Source organism: Pipistrellus hanaki (assembly GCF_964339955.1).
Source record: "Pipistrellus hanaki genome assembly, chromosome: 4".
Taxonomy (NCBI): Eukaryota; Metazoa; Chordata; class Mammalia; order Chiroptera; family Vespertilionidae; genus Pipistrellus; species Pipistrellus hanaki.
In genome coordinates, this window is record NC_140506.1 from 36,886,167 (window position 1) to 36,899,334 (window position 13,168).

The 13,168-nt window shown below is 51.2% G+C and overlaps 1 protein-coding gene across 1 annotated transcript in view; it reads right to left on the reverse strand.

Annotated features, from left to right (window-relative positions):
* Nucleotides 1-833: 833 nt before the first annotated feature.
* Nucleotides 834-13,168, reverse strand: part of OTP (orthopedia homeobox) — a 34,344-nt gene continuing 22,009 nt past the window's right edge. Inside the window, exons 2-3 of the mRNA XM_084881296.1 lie at nucleotides 8,551-8,960; nucleotides 834-2,912 (exon numbers count right to left, since the gene is read on the reverse strand). Coding sequence (XP_084737422.1) covers nucleotides 2,382-2,912; nucleotides 8,551-8,958 — 939 coding nt within the window. The 5' untranslated portion in view covers nucleotides 8,959-8,960 and the 3' untranslated portion in view covers nucleotides 834-2,381. The remainder of the gene's footprint in view (nucleotides 2,913-8,550; nucleotides 8,961-13,168) is intronic.

Sequence of the window (13,168 nt, forward strand, 5' to 3'; positions counted from 1 at the left end):
GCCTCCAAGTTCAAACACACCCCCCCACACACCAGACTTAGGGTGGTCGCTCTGTAGCATATGCAAGTGTCTAATCACCAGGTGGTACACCTGAAACGAATGTGACATTGTATGTCAACACGCACAAGCCCAAGTTCAAGGTCAGCTGGAACCAGGTTCGGACCCAAGAAAACCAGGCCTCCGGCCCGCGGACTGGACCCCAGGCCAGGAGGACACTCGCCCCCCCCCCCCAACACGCCCTTTGCCCCCGGGTGGGAAGCCTTGGGTACCAGAAGCGATGCCTACAGCTGCCAGGCATCTCCTCCTGCCACCGGAGGCCTAGGCCCTGGGGAGGAGAGAGCCGGCCTGTCTCTCCCCACCTTCCCCCCTCCACCCCGCCTACCTGGGACCACGCGCAGGGCTGGGCGACACCCCCGGCACCACTCGAGGCCCCCAGCTCCCCTCTCGGCGGCCCTCCTGCGGCCCACAGCCCGCCCTCGCACCACGCTGCGGGGCAGCGGCCGCCCTCCTCGGCTTTCTAGGCGGGAGCCTGCACTGGGCTGGGAGCCACGGGCCGCCCCCCTCCCACCCCTCTCCCTCAAGCCTCGCGAGGCCTCGAGCTCGCTGGGCGCTGCCGCCTCTCACTTCCCGCCGCGGCCGCCGTGCAGCCCCCAGAGTCTGGGGCCCAGACGAAGCCAAGCCCCCTGCAGGGTGGCCGCGGCCCACGCGCGCCCATGGGGACTCTCCGGGACGCATTCTCTTCCCGTTTGCCCAAAGTCACACACCGACACCCGCCATTCTCCGTGTCACATACCGAAAATGATTTTATTATATCCATTTACATTGAACGTTGATAGAAACGTGTCCGGAAAAGTCAATAGGCTTTCTATGAGCTCAAACATTTATTAAGAAAACAACCAAATTCCATAAAGAAGCACAGACGATAAGTTAAAACATATAATCACGAGTTAACCAGTATGTAACGAGAATGCTTTATCTACACAAAACATCCTATTTCACAGGTTTGTTCATTCTTGGAAAGCGCTGTCTGTTCTCCGGGTTCGGCGTGGCCGGCACATGCAGAAGAAAGAGCTGGCTGCGGTTCTCTGTACACGTGTGCAGGGCTGCAGGGCTGCGGGTGTCCGGGCGCACCCGTGGGCGGCGGCCAAGGGGTGCGGGGGACGCAGGACGCGACCACGAAACCACCAAGGGCACGGAGCAGCGAGGAGGAATGGAGAAGCAAATAAACCCCTGTCCCAAGGACCCAGAAGAGAGATGTGTGGCTTTTGCTTTTACAAAAGGAGATTTTTCCTTACATGTTTTATTTTATTACTTTTTATTATCAAAACGGAGGAGATCACCTCTTCATTACGTGACTGCTTTCGTCTGCTCCAGCCACCCAACCCACTGGCATGGTCCTCCTGAGACGCCTTCCCGTCAGTGCCCTCACACAGGTGTGCTTAAGAAAATAAGAGAAAATAAAAGCTGCTTTTTTTGTGTTTTGTTTTGTTTTGTTTTGCAAGCCAATCGAGGGTTGCATGGATGTGGCTGGGTAATGGGGCAAGGGTAAGGTGGTGGGAAAGTAAACAAAGAGGAGAAAGAATATAAGGGTAAATAACACTGTATCACTTGGGCCCTCGGATGAGGCGGTTGGTAGCAGATGCTTGTCCTCCCTTAAGACAAAAATCCGTCACATTGTGCTGTCCCTTGAACACGTCCGTGTGTGGCCTAGGTGCACTGTGTGTGTGTGTGTGTGTGTGTGTGTGTGTGTGTGTGTGTGTGTGTAGTGTTTGCATGTGTGTGTAGCGTGTAGAGTGAGCGAGAGTGCTAGTGTGTGTGTTTCTGCCCACAAACCAGTCCATTGGTGTCTGATTTCAGATCCTGAGTCGACTCCCTGGTCAGTAAAATGGCGGGAAAAATGCTTTCGTGGGAGGAGGGGGCCGTGGGTGTCGTGGGGACGGAGGGGGCTGGGCGCCGTGGTGCCGGGGCGGGCCGGCGGGCACCCGCGGTCCAGAGGCCGGGAGCAGGGCGCGGGCACGGCTGGCGCGAGCGAGCGGGCGGGGCGGCCTGCGCCGCGGGAAAGGGGGGCGCGGGGTGGGCGCTGGAGATGGGGCGGAGGGAGGGTCACCCGGTGGTACCGTTAGACGGGTGGCGGGTGAGGGGGGACTTGGGCGATCGAAATCAGGCGGAGGGGGCGCCTAGTGTGCTGGGGCTGGGGCGGGCCGAGCTGGTGGAGAGAGGGGAGGACTGAACGAGACGTGGCGGAGGCCGGGGCGGGGCGGGGCGGGGCGCGCGGGCAGGGGCCGGGGCAGAGGGCGGGGGCCCGGGCCTGCGCCCCCGGGATGGGGCAGTGGGGAGCGGGCCTCGGGGCGGGCGGAGCGGGCCGGGCGGCGGCGGCTGCATTAGGTGAAGCTCATGGAGACTGTGTGCTCGAGCGCCTTGCGGCGGAGGGAGGCGATGCTCGTGCCCCGCCACACGTCGCTGCTGTCCGGGGAGCTGCAGAGCTGCGGGGAGCCGGAGACGTTGCTGGGGCCGGGGAGGGAGGCGGGCACCATGCCGGGGAAGGCGGGCTGGTAGAGGTGCGACTGCAGCCCCGCGCCGTTGGAGCCCGCCAGGCTGTTGGACAGGCCCATGGAGTTGGGCGGCGGCCCCGCGGCCAGGCTGCACTGGGACAGCGACTGTGCCATGGCCTGCTGCCGGCCCAGCGCGGGCGGCAGCGGCAGCTGCGACACCCCGGGCATGGCGGCCGCCGCCCAGCGCGTGTCGTTGGCGTGGAAGGAGCACAGGCTGTCGCCCATGGCGGCGGCGGCGGCGGCGGCGGCCGAGGGGAACTGAGGCAGGCCCGGCGTGGGCAGCAGCGTGCCGGGCGCGCGGAACACGTTGGTGGTCTTCTTGCGCTTCTTCCACTTGGCGCGCCGGTTCTGGAACCAGACCTGCAGCGGGCAGGGCGGGGGGAGACAGGCAGGGCGCTGTTAGGGAGCCGGCGCGGCCACGGATCGGCCACGGATGGGGGGGGGGGGGCTTATGTCCGAGAAACAGGGTCAGATACCCCCCGCAACTCAGTCCGAACAAGCGCCTTAGATCCGACACGCCCCCACTTCCAGCCAGAGCCCCTGGTTCTCCAACAGCGACCCTTGCACCCTCCAAGGGCCCACGCTCTTCCTAAGTGATCGTGCCCCCAGGCGCCTGCACGGAGGGTAAACACACCCCGTGTTCAGTGTTCCCCACGGCCCTGCTGGCTGACGCATTCGGTGCGCGGCTTAGATGCACACAGGTCTGCAGGCAGGCATGTGTCAAGGCTGATCCACAGGTGAACAAATGAAGATAAACATGTGTACCCATGTGGCTTAATGGCGTGCCTTATAACACTGATTGGGGTATAGAATTTTCAGAAACGCTGGAAATTTGGAAATTGATGAAGGGCCGTGCATGACATAACTAGTTTCAAAATCGAAAGACAAAGGAAAAACCCCTAACGGCCACGGGTGACAGAGCAGTGATTCTGTGGGAAAGCAAGCGCTACTGAGCTACGGCGTGGTTTGGGTCACCGCCATGACTTTCTGATTCATGTAGCAAAAGGCACTCCTGACACAAGCCTCTGCCTCATTCGCAAAGCCCTCAAAAGGCAGGTGGGCAGCAGCCTGCTGCCAGAGCCCGGAGCCCCAGGGCCTTCAAGTCTGTCCTTTTCGGAACTTACTGAGGACCCCAAATAACAAGGCTTCCAATTCCCCCTCCGCCCTCCCCCTTTCACCTTTAAACCAAAAGAAATCTTCTGACTACTACAAATGAAAGGTCAGTTTAAAGCTCACCCTAGTTATGAGTCACGTTTAATTTTGCTAGACAAACCCATGTCTTTTTAAATGAGGTGTGTTTGATAAAAAAATAAACTGCAAATGAAAATAAGCTTCCTGTGCGTTCTTTCTTTCTTAACAATGAGCCTGGGATTTCAGACCTTGCCAAACAAATTAACCTAGGGAAGTCACATTCACCACCAAGAGAAAAGAAATGTTCTTCCTGAAAGTTGACTGCCTGATCAAGATAAACTCTCATCTTCCATATTTTAATTTGACCTTTTATAAAAATTAGCCAGCACGCTTACCTGGCAGGCTTTCGGTGTACTACCTAGTCAGTTGGAAGTTTACTGTGCATACATGTAAATGGTAGGGGGCACAGCTCAAATACTGATTGAGTTTTGTCCTAGAATTTGGCCAATGCAATTTGACCACCCTATTTGTGGCCAAAAGGTTATTCTTCCGTTAATGGAAGCTCTTTCGTGTTTATTCTGAAAGCTATAGTATCATGCGTCTGGACGTACCTGACCCCCTTCTCCGTAAGCCAGCCATGCACTCTCGGCTTACCAGCGTGAAACACATTTTGCAATCTAGAATTCTGCCTGCCTTTGGGCTGGCCCTGGCCTGTTCTACCATATGGGGCCATGGCCCACCATTTTATATTTCTCTGCTTTCTCCCCCATGTCCCATGTTCCTGTTTGCACCAGTGTCTGGATTGGGTAAAGACTCCATCCCTTCCCTGCTAAAGCCCCTGGAGCTGGTGGCACAGCGGATTAATGAGGCAGCAGGGCCTGGCTGGTGGCTGGGATCAATGCAGCCGGCGGTGGATAGAGCTGTTAGAGGCCCTCTGTGGAGGGTAGCCCGCAGGAGCCAAGGATAGCAGTGCGAGGAGTCCTATGGCCACAGGTCGCTTTGTATTACCCACCCCAGGTGGATTGGGGGAAGGTAAAGCGATGGAGCCCCAGACAGAGACCGCGGCTGTGTCGAAAGGATTCCACACCTCACCGGGATATATTTTGAAAGATATCTACAAATGAATCGCCTGTTTCTAACACCTTGCAAGTTTCAGTGAACCCCGAAATGCTTGAATGTTTGGGATGGACAGCAGAGGAGGGAGGTGGTGGACTTGTGTGCGGGGAGTGGGGAGAGAAGCAGAAGAAAGAAGGGGGAAGAGATGGCCCGTTAGAATTTCAGTAGAAAACACACCCGCCCGCAAGGTTTCTGAATCTCAGGCACCGGAGGAAAAGAACAGCTGTAAAAAATAAAACCAACTAAATATTGTAGGAATATTTGAAAAATAGTGCTCAATTACATTTGAGGGTTAGTAGTCAAATGATGGCTACAAAATTTTTTATGTTTCATGGCTTACTGGGGTTGGGGGAAAAAGTCTTCATGGGGTCTGAGCACCTCCGTTCCAAGCTATGATGCATATGTTTTTAAAATGTGAATGTTTCCACTTGAAAACTAGAGCATGACGGATTAAAATGCGGGCAAAACCTAAGGGAGATTTTGAGAATGCACAGATGACAACTCCAGGAAATATATTAACCGCAGCCAAGGGCCAACTTTGTACTCAGTTTGAAATGCAGCTCTTCTCAGAAAATGCTTAATACAACAGTGAGAATCTAATGGAGGTTGGAATTTAAAAATCCACTTTTGTGATATCTGCTGTTACAGTAATATAGACATACTGTAAATGTATTTTAAAATATATAGCCCATTTAATTTCCCACTTATAAATGGCTCAGAAATAGAGAAAGAGAGGGAGAAGGAGAGAATATTACTTTTTTCCCCCTTCCAAGCAAATGCTTTATGAAGATCTCATTGGAATCCAGCAAATGATTAATGTGAAGATTTGGGAGGAAATCTGGGGAGCTGTATTAAAGCCTAGATCTCAGGTTCATTTCGATCAGCCAGCCGTGAACTCTGGGCCGAATTCATTACACTTTAATAGTGCTGGGAGAGGAAGAAAATGCAATTTCTCATTCCATTAGAAAACTAGAAAATACTCTTAGCTTGTCCCCCTATTAAGATGTGGCAGGTGACAGGGCCATTCTGGGAGACACGGTCAATGGAATTACAGCACATTATTTTTGTTCCTATAAAATATTGAAAGGCAAGCCTGACTGTGCAGAAGTTATTTCACTGATTTGGTTTTTATGTAAATAAAATATTGAAAGTTAATTAATCCGTGCTAGAGACTAATGATTATGCTTATTATATTGCATTTGATCGCGTAATTTGCATGATTCTCGCATTGCTGCTTAATAAGCCATTCCAGGTTATAAATAATTCTGAAATTGGTTTCTAATAATGGCATGCTATAAAAGGAATGGTTTTATTATACTAGCCAGAAAAGGGGAGCAATATTAGACATGGAATTGGCCTCCATGTGAGTAGAGGTGCTTTAATACTTAAAAGTATGATATATACCAGATATAGATTAAAAAAATAAGTATGTTGGAACATTTAGTCTACAACCAGAAAGCATCCTTACAAATATACAATTGCCATAAATGAAATGTTTCCATCATTTTTAATCAGTGCAGTGGCCCACATACTGAAAAGAATGTGTGGCAATCTGTTAACTATAAAGAAAACTATGAAGTACTCATCATATAAGAACATAAACCAATTACTATTTAATTTAAATTTGGTCAAGGAGCAATGGTAGAGTGAATTGTGAAGTAAATACATTTTCCATAAATTATTTTTGCATTACATTACATAATGTTAATCATTTTGAAATGTTAATTAAAAAGGTTATGTTGATCTGATTACTTTTTAAACTATGGAACATTATTTTTAAAAAATATTGAAATTGCCATTCTATTAAATTGTTCCTATCAGCAGCCTCAAGCTATTATCTTTGCTGAGCATTATGTTAGAACAATTAAAGTACTTTGTCTCTTTCTTCTTGATTATTCTTTTGTGTACTTTTTGAAAATAACTGTTCCAATTATATAGTTTGTATTTTATTTCATTTACAACTTTTTCTATTAAAAGATTCACTGCCGTTAACCTTTGGAAGATCTAATAAAGTTTAATAGACCTCGTTTTCTTTTTTCATAAAGTCAGTTGTCCAATTATATTTTATTTGTGATTCTAAGTTCTATTTTAATTTAAGCTAATTATCAGTATGTCTAGGTTAAGCAGTAGCATTTTACTCTTTAAAACAAAAATTATTAGATAGTTTTTCTCTTGAGAGACAAAAAATAAATTTATGAATTTTGAATCTATAAGATTCTAACAAGCTGGTGTTATCATTATCAGTAATAGAAGTGTCAAAATGGTATGTAATTTTTAAATTTTGGGCTCAACTTCAGATTTAAATAGAGGTGCAAAGAAAAAATTTAAAATTAGTAATATTTATCTGCACAATGCAATTAACATTCTTTTGGTGCTTAATATCAAAGGCCCATGGTTCAGGGCTTCCAGTGTTCACTAAGGAAACCAACCAGTCTTACATTGAGTAAAAATTTTAATCTATATTATACCTGAATATTACTTTGTTAAGTTGATCACTTTAAGTACCCAAAGACATTCATTTGCTGACTATTTAGAACAGAAGCACACACTATTTTTCTAGGTTAGACTATCTTTAAAATGCCCAATGGAGGCAGAAATATTCATCACTGTAATTATGGACACCCTATCTCTTCTTAGATCAAATATAAAGTAACCGAGATATTTAAATTTAATTTGTAAAAGAATCTAGGGCTGAGGTTGACGCCCAGGATTAGCGGACAGAAACTACCAAATCCAAAGCAGGATTTCAGCACCCTGGATAGCTCATGATTATACTAGTCTAGTGTGTGTCTTGAAATTTCGCCTCCAGCACTTGTCCATAAAATATTTGATACATTGCTTTTCGTTCTTTTAAAAAGCGGGGGAAAGTATATTCATTAGGCTTATGCTTTTATTTACCAATTTACAGAAAGGTTGAAGAAGTGATTTTTTTTGTTACATATATAATTTACAACTTGGAGGATAGTTGGACAAGAATAAGGCAAGGGGTCAGTAATGATTTTGTCTACTCTCTGTTCAATATTTCCCGCCCTAAACACACTATCTTCAGCTCAGATATCCAAAACAGAAAGCCTTCGTTTCTCCCCCTTTTCGTTAGGAGTAAGCCAAGTATGAGAGGCCGCCCTTAGCGCATTGGTTGCACCACTGAAGTTCAAGTTCTTTGAAAACATCAAAGCTGGGGGATTTTTTGCCCGAGAGCGCGGGAGGGTGATATTCAGCAAAATAAAACACCGTGAAACGCAGGTGTGGATCTTTTTTAAAAGGTGCCGCCACGCCTCACTTTTTTCCCTTTCCATGTTTCTGTATAATTGTTGCCTTCCCCCATTTATCTAGATGCTTAATACAAACTCATTAGAGAGTAATGAAATACTTGTCAATAACGCAAGCTGGAGTGGAAGTGCGCGCTCGGCTTAGCCGCCTGGAGAGACGCGGAGGGTGGGGGACTCGGAGGCTCCCTTATGGGGAGAAGAAGGCGGCTCGGCAGTCGGACAATGCCAGCTTCGCTGCGGAGGAGTTTCTGCTGGGATGCGGTTATACGGGTGGGAGACCGAGGCCCTGCCTGTCTGTTGGAAGACGGCGATCCGGGCCAGTTTCGTGGCAGAGGAGCGAACTCGGCCCGGGAACGCGTAGGTTTCTGAAGAGGAGAAGCCCAGGATCGCGGCAGGGGAAGGAAAAACCCAATTCCTTCGCTCAGATCCTCCCGCCCGCTTCCTTTGCCCATGTCTCCCGCCCCGTGCCCACCCCGCTGTACCTGCACCCGGGACTCGGTTAGTCCGATGCGCAGCGCCAGCTCCTCGCGCATGAAGATGTCGGGGTAGTGGGTCTTCGCGAAGCTCCTCTCCAGCTCGTTGAGCTGCGCCGGGGTGAAGCGCGTCCGGTGGCGCTTCTGCTTCTGCTGGCCCTGCTGCTGGCCGGCTTGGCCGGGGTTCGGGCCGCCCTGGGGCCCCGGCTGCTTGTCCGGGTCCTTTGCGCTCACCGCCAGCGAGGCGGGCGTGGAGCCCACGGTGGTGATGTCCTCCCCGGGCAGCAGGGTGGCTCCCTCCACGGGGTCGGCGCTGGGCGCGAGGTCCCCCGGATGGCCCCCGGGGTCGGAGCCCCCCACGCCCAGCCTGCACTTCACCGCCTCCCGGTGGCCCAGGAGCTCGGCGGCATCTTTCATACCTGCGGGGGCAAGGAGACCGCGGTCACTACCTTCCTTCCCGCAGCCCCGTCCTCGCCGCCCTCCGCTCCCCGCTCGTCCTGCGAAGGAAACTCCGGAGGCGCTCGGCCGGGCGCCCCAGGATGCGGGCTGCCAGCGGCCACCCCATCTCCCGGCCCTTTCCCCTCGGCCCGCATCCGCTCCGGAAAGCCGCACGTGCTCTCCCCTCTCCCACCAGCACACACTCCCCGGCCCGGCGATGCAACACGCCTCGGCGTCCCGTTCTGGAACCAGAGCCCCGGCGCCCAGGAACCCGAGAGCACGTCCGTGCGGAAAAAATAAAGAAAAAGAAAATGTAAGCCGTTCCTGGGTGGCTGGCCCACCTGCATGTGCTCAGGCGGCTGGACGGAATCTACCTCCGGCCCCGAGCGAGTCCCTCTCCCTCGCGGAAGATGAATAAGTCCCAAAGCCTTCCACCCCCTGAAATCAACCCAAACCAGCTCCGCCTCCCCCTCAAATCAGAGAAAGTGTTTGGAAAATGGAGTCACATCCATCACCGAAGACTCCCAAACCGGAAACCCGGGCCGTATTAAAAGAAACTCAAGTAAATTCAGCAGACCCAGCAGTGAATCAAACTTTAGGGGATTCAACTTCTCTTCCCGGAGAAATAAAGGGCGCGTTCCTCTCGGCCGCGGGCGGTGCCGCCTGAGTCTTTTGCAGGCGGCGGCGCCCGCGAGGATGAATTTGGCTTTTCTCTTCTCTCAGTGAACACACTTAGCAATTCCGCTTCCATTGCAGCAGCTTCTCCTTCATCCCAGATTTTTACAAATTCAATCACACTTAGACGAGGAGAGGAGAAAATGGTAGTGGGGGGAGAGAAAAGGAGAGAAAAAAAGAGAAGAAAGACATACCAAATCAAAGCAGACAGGACGGAGAAAAGAGAGAAAGAAAAACACCTCCAAAGAAATGACGATGGGGTGGATCGCCTTTCCAAAAATAATAATAGTAATAAGGGAGAGAGGGGAGGAGGAAAAAAAAAATAACAATAACAAAAAAGTAACATTTCCCAACTCCTTTTCCCGGATCTACATATTACATAGATTTTTTTTTTAAAGACGATGTTAAATCAAATTAAACTTTAATGCAGCACAATTACTTTTAAAGAAATTAGTCCATTTAGGGCGCATTAAGGTAAAATAAGGAACAAATTGACAATTTCCTGCCCCGTCTTCTCCTGGCTGCCCCGGCGGCGAGAGGCGCGCACTCACCTAGTCTGGCGTCCAGGAGGTCGGCGTGAGACAGCATCGCGCACCGCTCCAGGGCGAAGGCTGTTCCCCCCAAAATTTTAGCGGCTTTAAGTTATTTAAAATAGATATAAGCTATAAGCTATACTATATAGATATATATAGATCACCTAAATGAAAGAAAATTCGGTTTGTGGTTAAAAAGGGGGCTTCTTGCATTATAATGTCCTTTAGAGAGACGGGGAGGTGCTTAACAGTTGAATGAACCCGTGAGCAGCTCGGCGAGGGGACCAATCAGGAGGGCAGCCTGCAAATGTCAGCGCCCGGAGAGTCCCCCACTCCGCGCGCCCGCCCGCCCGCCCGCCCCGAGGAGGCGGCGGCGGCGCCGGCCCCGAAGGCTCCGGCCCGAGCAGCCGCTAAAGCAGAGGCCGCCTCGGCCTCTGGGCCCAACCTCCCTTAGCGTTTCCCCGCGATTTTCTCCAGCCGCTCCGTTCCTCCTCCTGGTTCCGCCCCGCTCTCTCCAAAGGCGCGGCGCTGTCTCCTTGAGCTAGACTCCTCCCGGGGCTGAGACAAGGCTCTGGGCAGCACAGGGCACGACCCCCGCGTGACCCGAGGGTTTTCTCCGCCCGCGTGCTCCAGGGACACCTCCGAGCCCTGGGCCACGCGAGCCTGCCGACCCGGAGCACAGGAGCACACCGCGGCCTCCGGACCGCGCGTGCACTGCGCTGCCACCCGGCAGGCCTGGGCCTGGGGTCCAGACGGCCGGACTGGGACCCGAGCCCACCGGCTCCCAGGCCCTCCGCAGGCCTAGAGCGCAAAAACCCAGTCAACTTTCCCGGAGCTTCCTGCGCCCGAAGGCCGTGCTATTCATTCAAGAACTCTATCCCCTTCCCTTCCCGCTTCCTCTGCTCCGCCTGGCGCGCGCTGGCGTCCTTCCCCAGGACCCTCTCTTTTTGGTCAAAGTTTCTAAGTTCTGCTCCGCTCTCAACTCCACTTAAGGCTGTAAATAAAGTTAAATGCTCTTTATTTTCCTCTTGAATATGTTAAACTACTTGAACAATTTAAAGTGCTCTGCACAAGGGAAGCGAACCATTTCTAATGTTCTGATTTTTCAGAGCCAGCCAACAACAAAGTTTAGATTAGTAATATATTTCTAACCAGAGTAATTTTCAAGATCATTAGGCATTTATGTAATTAGTGCCAAATCTATAAGCTTTTATTACGATTATTAGAGTAAAATCAGTATAAATTTGTACTAATTTACTACTGTTTAGACTTGGCTGTCAAGCCAAGAGGCTCTTATTGTAAATGATAACTGAGGAAATTAAGTGCAAAATTCTGTACCATTTCTGATCTGCGCCTAAACAATCCGTTTCAATTGTATTTGTAGCAGAACATAATGCCCTTTTAAAGTTATTTGACTTGTATTTTTATTTGCGACACAAGAAAAAATGCCCTCTACCCAGGCACAATGAAAACTGATATTTACTACTCTCAACTTGATTAACATTGATTTTTAATTCGAGAGTGATGCAATTAAGATTATTCATTTAGTACAAATAAAGCTTCCACAAAAGGGTGGCCTTATGAAGTCTGCTTTAAATAATGCCGAGCAAATGGCTTTTTTTGTTCGCTGTCCAATTGACTTACACAAAACATTGGAAATACTGCCTGAGAGCAGATGCGAGACGAAGCGCGCGCGTGCGTGTGTGTGTGTGTGTGTGTGATCGCACGCGCACGTCCATCCCTCCACCCCCACCCCCACCCCCACCCCCACCCCCCCGCTAGCTGTGTATGTGACAGAGACCTAGCAAGGAGACAAAGGAGGCGGCAATGCGAACTCTGGGGCGGCAATGGAACTCCTTCTCTCCTGAAGCCCGTTCCCTTCCTCTCGCGCACAACGCACGTGGGCGCGCGCGCGCGCGCGCACACACACACACACACACACGCACATGCACACGCGCACACACGCACACGTGTGAGTGCGGGGCATCAGTCACACACCGGTTCCTTCTGAGCTGAGGAGACCATTTCCCCCGAAGCTCCGGGCCTGGCCAAGCTTCAGCAGCCGCTGCAGCTACTGCCAGCGCGGCCTCTGTGGGGCTGGAGCCCTGGAACTGCGGGCTCCAGCTCGGCGGAATCTGGGCTGTGGCTGTGTGTTTGGGAGCCGCGAGGATGTTCTTGCTTGAAAGGAAAATATCTAGACCTAAAGCAAATAAGAGTCCTGCAATAAAATCCTCCACTTCCCAAAACAAAACCCCAAATCTGGGCACGCGTGGCAGGAGGCCAGACAGAGGTCCTAGGCAGGGCTGTCTGAATGCGCACCTGGCTGCATGTTCCCGAGGGCTCTTGGGGGTTTGTGCCGGGGTGGGGTAGGGTGGGATGGGGGGGGTGGTATCTGAGACCCGAACGCAGGGGGGCGGAGGTGCAGAGACCTGTCAGAGGAAGAGACAGGGGCCCTGAGAGAGGCACCTGGCTTGGCTTCTCCAAACAAGCACCTCTGAGCAGGCCCTGCACTGCGGAGACCCCATCCCTGTCTGGAGGGAGGGAGGAGAGGCCAAGACCAGGGAGGAGAAGGAAGGGGCCCCCACTCGTCCACACCGATGTGCAACAAGCGCGTGTGTCCTCACTCCACGGCCGCCCCCAGAACCACCACGGCAGGCAGCGTTCTCCCACACGCACAGCTCGTATATTCTGTTTTGTTGTATTTTTCAGGTCGATAAATAAATGTGTAATAGTTAATGTGAAGACACATCAGAGTAATAACAATGGGACGAAATCAAAGGATTATCCATCTCTGTTAGTAACCGCTGAATAACAATGTTGCGGCGTGATTGATAGCCCGCTTCATTTTATGACTTTTCTATTGGTCTTGATTTTTATAGCAGTATAAACAAACTAAATCATTTCTCCCAAGACTTCAGAACATAAGCATGGGTGGGGGAGGGAGGAGAGGTAAAGGAAAGGGGTGGGGGGAGAGAAGGAAA